This window comes from Podarcis cretensis, assembly GCF_951804945.1.
Source record: "Podarcis cretensis genome assembly, chromosome: 4".
Taxonomy (NCBI): domain Eukaryota; kingdom Metazoa; phylum Chordata; class Lepidosauria; order Squamata; family Lacertidae; genus Podarcis; species Podarcis cretensis.
Window position 1 is genome coordinate 96,094,404 of NC_137173.1, and position 12,867 is coordinate 96,107,270.

General features: G+C 41.3%; 2 protein-coding genes across 6 annotated transcripts in view; one reads left to right on the forward strand and one right to left on the reverse strand.

The window, feature by feature from the left end:
- The window catches only part of DNAJC3 (DnaJ heat shock protein family (Hsp40) member C3), a 49,226-nt gene extending 46,672 nt beyond the window's left edge, over nt 1-2,554 (forward strand). For both annotated transcript variants that reach the window (XM_079972821.1, XM_079972820.1), the window contains one exon: nt 95-2,554. In XM_079972821.1, coding sequence (XP_079828947.1) covers nt 95-249 — 155 coding nt within the window. In that variant the 3' untranslated portion in view covers nt 250-2,554. The remainder of the gene's footprint in view (nt 1-94) is intronic.
- Nucleotides 2,555-2,879: 325 nt separating this feature from the next.
- The window catches only part of UGGT2 (UDP-glucose glycoprotein glucosyltransferase 2), an 82,647-nt gene continuing 72,659 nt past the window's right edge, over nt 2,880-12,867 (reverse strand). For 2 of the 4 annotated variants that reach the window (XM_079972426.1, XM_079972427.1), the window contains 9 exons: nt 12,629-12,708; nt 11,615-11,713; nt 11,242-11,326; nt 9,027-9,209; nt 8,095-8,255; nt 7,714-7,828; nt 7,022-7,138; nt 5,515-5,659; nt 2,880-4,676 (listed from right to left, as the gene is read on the reverse strand). In XM_079972426.1, coding sequence (XP_079828552.1) covers nt 4,654-4,676; nt 5,515-5,659; nt 7,022-7,138; nt 7,714-7,828; nt 8,095-8,255; nt 9,027-9,209; nt 11,242-11,326; nt 11,615-11,713; nt 12,629-12,708 — 1,008 coding nt within the window. In that variant the 3' untranslated portion in view covers nt 2,880-4,653. Of the gene's footprint in view, nt 4,677-5,514; nt 5,660-7,021; nt 7,139-7,713; nt 7,829-8,094; nt 8,256-9,026; nt 9,210-11,241; nt 11,327-11,614; nt 11,714-12,628; nt 12,709-12,867 lie in introns of those variants that run through there. The other 2 variants (XR_013837847.1, XM_079972428.1) reach the window with 2 other exon arrangements.

Here is a 12,867-nt window from a genome sequence, read left to right on the forward strand (position 1 = left end):
CTTTACCTTTACCATGTTTATGAAATATCCTAGAGCCCGGTTGGATGATGTGTCCAGTTCTACAGACCTCATTGCCACGTGTGTGTCTTTTCAGAGATGCGGAGGAAGTTTGACGCAGGGGAAGACCCGCTGGATGCAGAAAGCCAGCAAGGCGGAGGAAACCACTTCCACAGAGGCTGGAATACATGGCAAGGGTTTGACCCGTTCAGTTCCGGAGGACCTTTTAAATTTAAATTCCACTTCAATTAGAAACAACCCCACCGCCTCCCTTTTTTTGTTTCTAGGACTCTCTTTTTATTTCTAGACAATTTCAATTAGGAGTTTCGGTCCTTGAACTTAAATAAATGCCAGCTTTTCAGTGATAAGCAAAAGAGTAAGCAAGTCCACAATGGAGAGCGAAACAACAGTTATGTTAGTGCTGGTTATTTTTGTACTTTTGGGTGTTAGACCTCAAAAGAGGTGGAAGGCTGCAGAAGTCTTTGGACCACTTATTCTGAAGTGGGTTGAGACCTTCAACTCAAGACACATTAACACTAGAGAAGCAATTGTTTCCCCAAAGCACTTTAATTTTTCTTCGTCTTTTTTACTAAACTCTTCATGACCTTTGGAACGCGATGGGATACTTGATGCTTTCTCGTCGCTACAGTGAGAAAAGCAATCTAGTTTTCATTTCTGTTAAGAGGAAAAGTTTGTTTTCTTGGGAGACATTGGAGGAGCTTCTCCATCACTTCTTCATGCTGTTGGCACCTCTGAGGCGCTCTGTAAACATAGCTCAGGTTATGACAAAGCCTGCCTCTTCAAAGCAGGATATGGATTGGCCTGAGTACAGATAGTATAACTGTCCCCATACTACTTTTTAGGAGGATATTATGCAACATGCAAGTCCTCTAAAAATCCACTCTAGTGCTTAAGATAATTCCCCAGAGAAGCATCACTAGGACTCTTTACTTATCCAATATAGGACGACTGCAGCTGGCTTGTGGGCTTTTTCTAACTTATTTTTACAAGGGCAATTTTCTCATTTGGATTAAAACCTCTTTTCTTTTTATGGTTGCTTCAGAAAGATACTTAAATAGAATGATATTCTTAGTTGGTGTTAATTAAATAGATCCATTTTGAGCTTTTCACTCAACATATGCTTGACATTTGAGCAGAACGACTGAGACATTGCCCCAAATGTGCAGAACTAATTTTTTTTTCTTAAAAAGGAAAAACAGAAAGAGATGTGTAGTGTAAGGAAACTGTCAAGATGACAGTGTTGGGATGAGGATATCAACAGTGTTTTACAATTTGATGAAAATGTGACCCCTCCAAATGGCAGTTTTTAGTGCTTCATTGCCTTAACTAATGCATATAACCAAGAAGCATTTGGGGTACATAAGTTATATAGGAAGAAGGCACTGTTTCATTCTGTTAAGTCACTGAGCTACTTGATGTCATAGGAAACCAAAGCTGACTTCCATCTTAGCTTTGCTGCAGGAACTGGGACACTTCTGATAGCCTTAAATTTAGCATTACTCTGGTACTTGTAAAATGCATTCAAAACAGCATTTAGAGTCCTTTCATAATGAGATGATGGACCTGCAAAAGTGGCTTTCAAAAAAACCTCTCCAGAAGGCAATTTTTGAGCATTAAGAAATGACTTTAGTGCATTTTGGGCTCAGAGCAGCCTAGTTAAATATTTCACCACCTTCTCACTCCAGCTCTCGAGTCAAAAGTTCAAGAGTAACTCCGCTAATGTAGCCTACAGTACTACTGGTATTCAATAATCCACAAACCCCTAACCAGTTCTTGCAAGTGAGAGCTATGCATGGAGTAAGTTCTGAATATATTTTCCTTTGCTAGATTTGCTGTTACCAAGCCATGTCAATTGTGGAGTACAATTATGTCCAGTTCGGGTCTAGCGCATTCTCCCTCACACATTCCAAAACAGCAGAGAAGTATTGAATGGTTGAAGTGCTCCTATGGCTTCTTAATTTATAACGTTTTCTGGCATAGGACGGATTTTTGGAATTGTTTCTGTGAGCACGTGCATCTGAACTACACATCAGATCTTGCTCTCAGTAATCTTCCTAAGTAATGTAACCAGTGCCAACCTAATGCTTTTCGTGCGTCCAAGGGAAGTATGTCAAAAGTGTGGCCAAAGGCAGCTCTTATGCATTTATGCTGAACAGTAATTTAAATAATTCCTTTTTTAGGCCTATTGTTTGAAATGGGGGAGGGCTCCTGAGAGGCCCTTGCTTTTATTTGTGTGTATTTCAGTTGTTTTGGGCTATCCTTGGTTTTTTTGAGAGCTACAAGTATTGCTCTTGGGTGAAGTGCAATTAGGGCCTGCAAATTAGATTGAACAAGAGTACCTCAGTGCAGCATTTATAGTGAAAAAAGACCAGCCAGTATCAGTTAACATATATACCATTGCAGTGTGGGTGCACTTTGGAAATGTCTTGGAATAAAGCTCTATTTTTTAAAAAGATTCTGAAAGCCAAGGAGGTGTTTTGAAGATAAAGATGCAAACTATTCAAGAAAGATTTTGATTAAAGCTGTGTCTAAGTTATATCTGTTTCAAGCTGCCATCTTTTTTTATGAAGTGAGATTAATACCAAGGTAAATAATTGTGCCATAGTTTTACAATAACCAGAGTAGACGACACTGTAGAATGTTGCTTTTTAACCACTGTCTCATGGTATCTGATAATACTGATAATAGAAGCAGCCCCGGTCCCTGTGAAAGAAATCTCTACAGCAACAGCTCCATCTCCCTCACATTTGTTTCATGGAAGGCTTACAGCTCCTGCTCTGTCTCAGTTTCTCCTCTACAGTTTCTTGGATGTGAAATAAAAATGATGCACAGCAGGAGAGAAGTAAATTTTACTGCACAAAGAGGGAATAATTTGATTTTTATTTTATGTTAGATTCTTATTGTACCATTTGGAGATGGCAGTCCATTGTTTGCTGTACATCTAGTTCCAGCCTGATACATCATTTTATACCAGAGAGATAGGAAGAACATGGATTTGTTTGGCTTAGTGTCACAAAAATTCATAAAATTAAAGCTCAGGAGGATGCAGGAAACCATATGCCCATCAATAATAATAATAATAATAATAATAATTTATTATTTATACCCCAGCCACTCTGGGCGGCTCCCAGCAGAATATTAAAAACACAATAGAACCTCAAACATTAAAAACTTCCCTAAGCAGGTCTGCCTTCAGTTGTCAGTGGTAACAAGGCTGATATTGTAAAAGACAAAGCAACATAAGACTGAGGAAGAAAGAGTGATTGCAAAAGAGACACCTTGCTAATCTATACAAAGAGAGGCATTTTAGAGAAGGGGTAGAGAAATCTGAGTGTATCAGCAAAGACTCTCAAAACAGTCACAGAAAGTGCTGTGGAAGCAGGAAAAGGTTTATCAACTGGAATCTGGTGCAGCTGAACGAGGGTCTTACAAAGATTTTGGTTTTTATAGATGAAACTGAGACGGGAAAGTGTTATTAAATTTATATCTTACCCTTCCTCCTAAAGGAACCCAGGGCAGCAAACAGAACAATGGCCCCAGGTTGGCAGAGCAGGTAGACAAATATTTTTGGGCCCAGCAGCAGCTAAGAACATCATAATAATAATTTATTATTTATACCCCACCCATTCTGGGCAGCTAGACTATCTGGGAGAACCAAAACGGAAACTTAGGCAGGTAGATTGAAAAGAAGGTTAAAAGTATATGGGGGTGCAGGAGCGAGTATCCACTACTTCTAGTATTTCCTCTGGGGTCTAAGCCAACTGCTTTTAGAAGTTATCAACTTTTAAGTTTGCAGGCCGGAACTAGATTATCAACTTTTAAGTTTGCAGGCCGGAACTAGATATCAGAGGATTTGTGTCTGCAAAGAAAGTCCTTCATTTAGTAACGTCAGAGGTAGTTGCAGTTTGCTTGCCCCACATCACTTAAGTGGCTGCTCTTGGTGTGAGACTCAGGGCTCCCAACTTTGTTTTCCGTGGCAGCAGCTGCTGGTCTTACGCAGCATCTTTCAGAGCCCAGCGGGAATATTGAGGTTTAGCAAGTGCCAAGACTGTTCTGTCCTTGCTGAGCTAGTGAGCTGAACCCTCCAAAATTCAGCACTTTCTCCACGGAATGGGACCCAACTGATTTCCTGCCCCAGGAGAGTAAAGTTCAGTGAAAGTGACATCAAACACGAGAAAGAGGCACGCAGACACGTCATACAGAAAAAGCAATGAAACTTCAAGTATTGTCTCAGATCAGCCTCCTTGGAAGCTTCTGCAGAAAGATGGAATAGAGCTTTAAAAAGAAAAGTATGAGATGGGGGTGTTTGTTTGTTTACTACAGACAGACACTTTAAAATTTTTACATGAGATCTCCAACAAAATATTTGTGTAATGTGAAACACTTAGCGAATGTAGCACCAGAATTTGGAAAGGCAGTGGAAGTGGAAAGGCAATCAGATTGAACTGCTCAGCCCACACTTTTCTAGGTTTCCTTTCCACTCTGTTATTCCGTTCCAAGTCCCAATAAAATGCCAGAAGTTTTTATTTAAAAATATAGAGCACCTCTGTAGTATTTACATACATCCACAAAAACTACCACTAACCCCCAGTCTATGGCCAGTAGCTGTGTCATCAGGACACTCTTCAAATAGTGCTAAAGTTCATCATGGCTGGAATCTATAAATGAAAAACAAAAAAATTATTATTATTTGAATACACAGAATAATTGCAAGATCACTCAAGAACTGAATAAAGCCAAGACTTTCTTCCTGCCATTTTCTCATCACCGTTAGAATCACAATTAATTTACTTAGCCATAATCTTCTGTCCAAGTTGCTGGTTCTATTGCAAGCTGGTTCCTTCACATAGGAAACAGGACAACCAGAAGTTACTCCAGAGCTTGCTGTTCTACTTCTGGAACTAACTCACAATAAGGCTACAGACAATATCATTATACAGGGGCTTGGACAATCTCTGGATTTTATTAGGCAGTAATATTCATTCCAGAAAAGGAAAGAGGAAACAGCTCAAATTCTAATATCAGCTACCTTGGACTGTATTGGAAGATTATAGGAAAGCGGGAACACTCTTTTGGCATTCTCTATTTGCATATGCAAACACATAGGGCCTGGGGAGGGTGCAGCACACCCTTGTTGCCAGTTTGATTGCCATCCATGAGTTGGAGGGTACTTTTCTGAAACAATGATCTTTCTGAACTCATGAGGGCTCCCTACATGTATTAAGAAAGGCATCCTTACATGGTTCTGAGCAGAGGCAGAGCTAGCTGCTCCGCACCTGGGGGCGGGGCTAGCATCCCAGGGGGTAGGGGGGGCGATGTCACCCCCCGTCAAGGATGACACCCAGGGCGGACTGCACCCCCAGCACCCCCTTCCTCCGCCGGTGGTTCTGAGGACCCCAGCGTTGCAAATTCACCAGTCCTGATAGGCAATTAAATCTTGGAAACCCCGTTCCCCTTGCCAAAGGTCTTTAATGAGCAAATGTTTCTATACCTCACCTTTTTGTTGAGACTGACTCATGGTTTTCTTCTCCTTTTTTATTTGATTTATAAGCTGCTGTATTTCAGAATCATACTCTGTCCATTCAGGAACTATCCTGACAGCAGCCTCTAGTTTGGGTTCTTTGGTTTTTGGATTGTTACACTGAAATACAAATATTACAAACGGATTATGGGTCTGTTATTGTCATCCAGAAGTGTCACCTGGCACAGTCCTCCTGCAGCTATCACTTTAGAGTGGAGGAAACCCTGGGGATAAGTCACAAGTAAGGGCAGAGACAACATAGCAGGGAAGCAAATCTATGTTTCCCAGGTTTCAGTGTTGTCCCATTTCCCGTATCTGTTTTCCAAACGGGACTCACATTAAGGCCTAAAATACACACCATTCTGGTCCATAGCAGAATTAGAAATCGTAGCTGTGCTGACACATCAGCAGCCATTATACAAATTATGTTGGCAAAAAAATCCACGTATTAATACATTTCTGGAGAACAGCATGCCATGCTTTTCAATCACTGCTCTTTAGGCAGCCTGCACATCTGGATAGCATTATTTTTTATAAACAGAACCATCTGTCACCAGCCACCCCAGGAACCCTCAGTCCCACCATTCATCTTTTTTAAAAAAACTGCCTCATTCCAAACAAGCTCTTCTGTCAACTTCACCAAAACCACAAGAATGTGACTCTGATAGGGAGTCCACAGCAGACAATCTGATTCTTAAAGATGGAGATCTGATGAACAGATATAAAATTGGATAGCAATGCTCTTCTTGAAAGACATTCACACCTGTATCCAGTGATCAGCTGGAAGAGTCAAGAAAGTGTTGCTATGCAATTTTCCCTTCCTGAGACACCTTGAGTGGTAGTCATGGGTTGTATCTTGCAGATTAAACACGTGTAAAGTTCAGCTGCTCAGTTTTAAAAGGTAAAGGTACCCTGGATGGTTAAGTCCAGTCAAAGGTGACTACGGGGTTGCAGTGCTCATCTCGCTTCAAGCCAAGGGAGTCAGCGTTTGTCCACAGACAGCTTTCCAGGTCATGTGGCCAGCATAACTAAACCGCTTCTGGTGTAACAGGACACCGTGATGGAAGCCAGAGCACATGGAAACACCGTTTACCTTCACACCGCAGTGGTACCTATTTATCTACTTGCACTGGCTTGCTTTCAAACTGCTAGGTTGGCAGGAGCTGGGACGGAGCAGCGGGAGCTCACTCTGTCGTGGGGATTCAAACCACTGACCTTCCGATGGGCAAGCCCAAGAGGCTCAGTGGTTTAGACCACAGCACCAATGGAGGAAGGGCATGGAATGAGTACATGTGCTCAGTACCTCCTGACATTAAACATAGGGTGGATTGCAACGTGGATTGAAGAAATGCCTCATTATGCAACAGTTTACAGCAGGACTGCCTTCAAGACACCATGCAGCGGTATTCTCCTTTAGGATGGATAAAATGTTCACTATGAATGTGTATTGGGGGAGAGGGGAATTATTATAAAGTAGCTCACCAGATCAATGGTTTTAGCCTTTTTCTTGGATTCATCGCTGCACCAAGTTTCACACCACAGCCACTCTTGAGGAAGAGATTTAATGGACACCTGATGAATCATGTTATTTGGAAGATCCTGAAAAAAAATACGTCACCAGTTAACATTGCTGCTGCAGTTCCAAGATACAAGCTGAATATTGTGAATAGTAAAATGTTACACACAGTAGCTAAAGAGCACTAGGTAAAGGTAAAGGTACCCCTGCCCGTACGGGCCAGTCTTGACAGACTCTGGGGTTGTGCGCCCATCTCACTTAAGAGGCCAGGGGCCAGCGCTGTCCGGAGACACTTCCGGGTCACGTGGCCAGCGTGACATCACTGCTCTGACCAGAGCCAGAGCCAGAGCCAGAGCCGCACACGGAAACGCCGTTTACCTTCCCGCTGGTAAGCGGTCCCTATTTATCTACTTGCACCCGGAGGTGCTTTCGAACTGCTAGGTTGGCAGGCGCTGGGACCGAGCAGCGGGAGCGCACCCCGCCGCAGGGATTCGAACCGCCGACCTTTCGATCGGCAAGCCCTAGGCGCTGAGGCTTTAACCCACAGCGCTAAAAACAATGGGGGTGTTTTCTTTCCTTGACTGTGCTACTGTCACTGTAGCAAGAGCAAGCAAGACAATAGTTTTGTGACATATATACACCACAGGTTGCAGCATACCTGGTCTAGGTTGGATAAACTGCCTGGATCCTTACTAAGGGCTTGGTATTGACCTCTAAGCCTGTCTCCTGCAGCAATCTTCCGGAACCTCTTCAGATCCACAACATACAAAGCACTATAAAAACGACAAGTTTCAGAGCAATGTATAAAGGTCACATTTGTTTGTATCCAAAAGAAGGGTAAACATGATGCCAGAATAAGGTCTCAACACATAAAAAGAACCAATAGAGGTTCCATGCTTTGTCTATATGTACTTCAGGACATCCTGCTTAGTGAAATATTCAATAGAGAACTTTGGCATAAAAAATGTTTTAACTAATTTCTACATACAGTAAAAAGGAGGGTGCAGAGGAGAGAGATTGGGTTGTTTAGTTCTCCTACCTAATGTGGTACTTCCTTTTCCCAAGATGTGAAGCCCAATAGCCTGACTTCCAGAAACGGTAGCCATCCATTTCTGGACGGCTATCACAGAAGGGAGTATAGCCATAGGGTGCTCCTTTCAAATCTATATCTCGGAGTTCTTTCAAGTCGCTTCTTACGATCTAAACAGTAGGAGAAAGAGAGAGGATGGTGTAACGCCTACACTCTATATGATGTCATGGAATGCATGGCCAATTAAAGTTTGGAAGCAGAGTGCTGGGAAAGAGCAAAGCGAGGAAGGAGGCCAGCTGTGATAACTGGGAGGGGGAAAAGAGAAGTTGGCTTTTTAAGTGTTTCAAAGCTTTCTTCACCCATCTCATCAGCACATCACTGAGAATTGAACTACCATACTCCAGGAATCAAAGCCATTATGGAATGCAGTTCCATCCCAGCTCCCAGTTGAAAGAGGATGCCTAGCATGACCCTAGCAATGCCAAGGCCTACTTGGGGTGAAAACATTACAAGCAGACCTCTTCATCAGAAATGGTGTCACGAATGCTATGTCCTTGATAGCAATGACTTCCCAGCCAAGTGTACAGAACTGGGAACCCACAATCAACAATGTAACATGGGAAAGATTTTACCTGAACTCCAATACTCATGTGGGGGTAGCACTTTCAAAAGCTCTTCCACAAAACCTCATCCAGGAGAAGGATTACGTTTCGGAATCCTCTCCGGGATGTGCTAGTTCTGGATGTGCATCAAAGGGAGCATTCAAAGGTGCCCACTCATTGGACTAAAATGGTACAATCTAGGGTTAAACTTTAACCAAGCGAAACTGCAGTTCTGGCCTGAAGCACAACATTCAGGCATATCAGGGACATGCTGAACCAATGCATACAAGAACAGTCTTAGATGCATACTGTACTTCCTTAAAAAATGGACTTTTTTACCTGATCAGCATCAACAAATATTATTTTGTCCACAGCCAACGGGAAGAGAACATCCAGAAAAAGAATTTTGTAACCCCAGATGATTCTTTGCTTTTCTTCCTGTTGATGAAGCCAGTGGGGCCATTTGTACTGCACAAGTTCATACTGGAATCCGTATTTGTTTGCCATGTGAGGGATAACTTTCTACAAGATAAAAAGACAGAAAGAAAGTTGCACACACGCTGTTGCCAAGGAAACTTGTCAAGGTCACATGGGAAACTTGAGGCAAGCACTACTTCCAATACAACTCCCAGCTTCACATTTTCCCTGGGGATGTCTAAATCAAGGATGGCCTACTTCTTAGCAGCCATTCCATCCCAAACACCAGTCAGAGAACAATCCAACCCCCATTCAGATGGTCAACATCTTGGGATAAACTTGGCAATCTCCTAACAGTACATGCTTCCCAAGTATGGTACACATGACCTCAGATCTGCCTGGATGTGAGGTTTGAGTAAAAAAACACTGTGGAATTGCAGGTGGAAAGTCAATTTATGAAACAATGCAACTGTTTGACATGAAGATTATTGTAAGAAATGTTTGAAAAAATTAGCAAAAAATTGGCAGAGCAGAATTAATGTGCTTCCTGAAATATCCTTTCAAGAACCAGTCTTGACACATGACATTCTGTCTTTCCACGGGCAATATAATAAGGTTCACATCAAGTCTTACCACTTATTTTATTTAGAAGTGGAAAAGCATCTTCTTTTTCTAACCAGACCTTGAGGATCATTTGGGCATGTGAGATAAAGCTACATTGGGCGTGGGGCAGAATTAGCCTGTGGGCAGCCAGTTGTCAATCTCCGATTTCAAGACCGTTATTCTCAACTGGAATTGCTTCTCTTTCTAAATCATTGAAGGGCTCGACCTAGTATTAGTACAGTCCAGGTGCTGATGGGTGGGACCAAGGTGTTAGAGGATGTGCTGTGTGGCTGCCCAGCATCCCTTAAGTTAGCCTGCTGCTCTCAGGTGTGGCAATAGACACTGTCCTGTCACCACTGTTGAAATAAGATTCAGATGTCTATCTGGTTGACTTCTGCATATGTGGTATGGTGGGGTGGATGTGGGGGGAGGATAAATGCCTAGTATTTGGGAAATTATATATAATGAAATGAAAAGGATGTTTAAAATAACCTTTGTAAAAAAAAAACAAAAACCCAGAAGGTTTTCTTTTGGGAATTAGAGGGACAGACCTACCTAAATATATAGAAATTTATTTATGTATACTACTACAGTGGCAAGAATATTACTTGCCCCAAAATGGAAAGAAGCAGAAGTCCCAGCAAAGGAAGAATGGATACAAAAACTTATGGAATATGCAGAAATGGCAAAGCTTACCAGAAGAAGAAGAAATCAAGATAACATTTTGTATATATATAAAAGAATACAGATAAATTATAAACAGATAAAAACACTGGCAGGATTATTGTAATAACCTGCAGTTTCATAAGAGTATATATTTAAAAGAGATGAATAAATGAGCAAATTAAGTTAATTAGGATATGCAGAAGATATTAAAAACAAATTTACGGAACTGCAGAAAGAGGGGGAAGGAAGTTTTGAAATGTCAAAATAATTGTAAAATTAGTGAAATGTATAAAATTAGTGAAATGCATAAACTGGAAAAGTACAAAATAAAAATACATAAAACCTTTTTTTTAAAAAAAAAAAAAAGCCTAGTGTTAACTGCACTTAGCTACGATGTTGATGTACCCCTTAACTGTGACCGAAGGGAAAATTTGTGATCCCACGGCTCAATCTTAAACTGCAGTTCAGGCATCGGCTTATTATGTAGTAAGTGGCCCTGATCCATCCTTTCCTGCTCTATAGTTAAGAATCATAGAAGATCTTATTAGCTGCAATGAGACACTTTCAAGTTACCAAACCTTTTGTGAAATAAAGCTGCTCAGAACTGGATTTTAATCAAGAAAGAGTTTTAAAAGTTACAAAGTGACCTGACTGAATTGAAAGCACAGACAATGATGACGAATGTCTCTCTCAAAGGCCATCTAGACAAAGGTCACATTTTAAAGTTGAAAAATGCATGCTGATGTTACTCTATATAAGTTTTGACTTGTGATCTCAAAATACTGACATCTTTCTGCTAACAAGAGTCTGCTATTATTTTCATGGCTCACAAAAGTTTTTAACTTAACAGGGAGATAAGTGTACTTACTTTAAATGTTGGTGACAGATAGTTTTTCAGAAACCAAAATTTAACCGGTGTCTTGGTGTGGCGCAGAACTGAGAGCATCATTATTCTGGAGAGGGGGGGGAAATCTCATCAGTTAACATATTAGAATATGCACAGCAAAACATTGCCACAGAGATGCCGGAAGGTAAGTTTATATTTGAGATCTTTACAACTGGAAATAAAAAATCCAGTAACAAGCCTCTTAAACTACACATGTCTTGCTTATACTGCTCATGCAACCTGCCCCCAGCACTCAAAAGCTCCATGTTAAATACTTCACTCCACTTTCAAAGTTAAACTATAGAGGAAAAACACAATCCTATCCTAAAATACAACAACGAAAAGAATCAGTTACCTTAAAAACCGTTCGTACAAATGGCCGGAAGCAACAGAAAAGATATTTAACATATCCATTTTCTTTTCGTTTTCTGCTTTTTGAGTCCCTCCTGTAGAACTTCAAAAAGAGCATTATTCAGCTGGCATTTAAAAGCGAACATCAAGACAAAAGAAGAAGAAAAAGGAGGAAGGCACAAGAGCCCAGAGAAATCTGCAGAACATTGTTTTACTGCCCCAAGACGTGGCCCTTCTCGGTTGTGTTGCCCAAACCGTGCAATAATATCACCAGGGAAGGACTGGTTGCTGCTGAATTTAACGTATTTTCAGTATCATGTGAAGAAATTTATTATTTGTCCAGGACTTTTTAATTTTATTGAATATGTTTTTATCCCTTCTTTCCTCCAAGGTACCCTCACAAAAAAACCATGTGAGGTAGGTTAGGCTGAGAGGTTGTGACTGCCCAAGGCCACTCAGTGAAGTTCATGGCCAAGTGGCAATTTGAGCCTCGTTCTCCTGCCCCAATCCTAACCACCTCTAGCACCTTGGCTCTCTTTTTAAATTTTCACATTTTAAAACTGTTCTTTCTTTCCTGGTCTGGCTGAAAGTAATACACTCTGGCTGCTGTGCTCATTTTAATGTCTCTGTGTTATCATTCTGCCCATTCAAAAATCTTTGCTACTTGTTCTGGTAGCCTGAAGAATAGAGTAATAAATGCCCCTAATAATGTCCACAGTGAAGAAGCTTTCTGCATCAGTTGTTCCTAATAAAATTGATATTGTACTATGCATTGCTGCTTTTGAAGAACGAAACTGCCTGTATTTCTGGACTTTTCTGGCAGGGGGCAGGAATGGCTACGGGGACCATCATGGTAAATTTCAGCACTGCAAAATGCAACACTACACTGCTGTACATAAAATAATGTTTAACATCTTCATTGAGAAAGGCTCAGTTTCTTCTAAGTAATCAGCCTTCAATTCCCCAAAAAGGAAAATCAAATGTGCTGGTTTGCCCAAATGCAAACAAGCCAGTTTACCTAATCATGAAATCTTCCTCTTCTTCTGCTGCCCCATCACTCAAGAGGCTTTCATGAATTTCATCAGGTTTTTTCTGCACCTACACATGAGAACAAATTGAGTTGTCAGCAGACAGCATCCACCAGGCACCATTACAGTTGTACTTTGGTATTCGAACAGCCCAGTTCTCGAATGTTTTGGCTCCCGAACGCCGCAAACCTGGAAGTGACGGTTCTGGTTTAGAACCTGGATGTCTGAC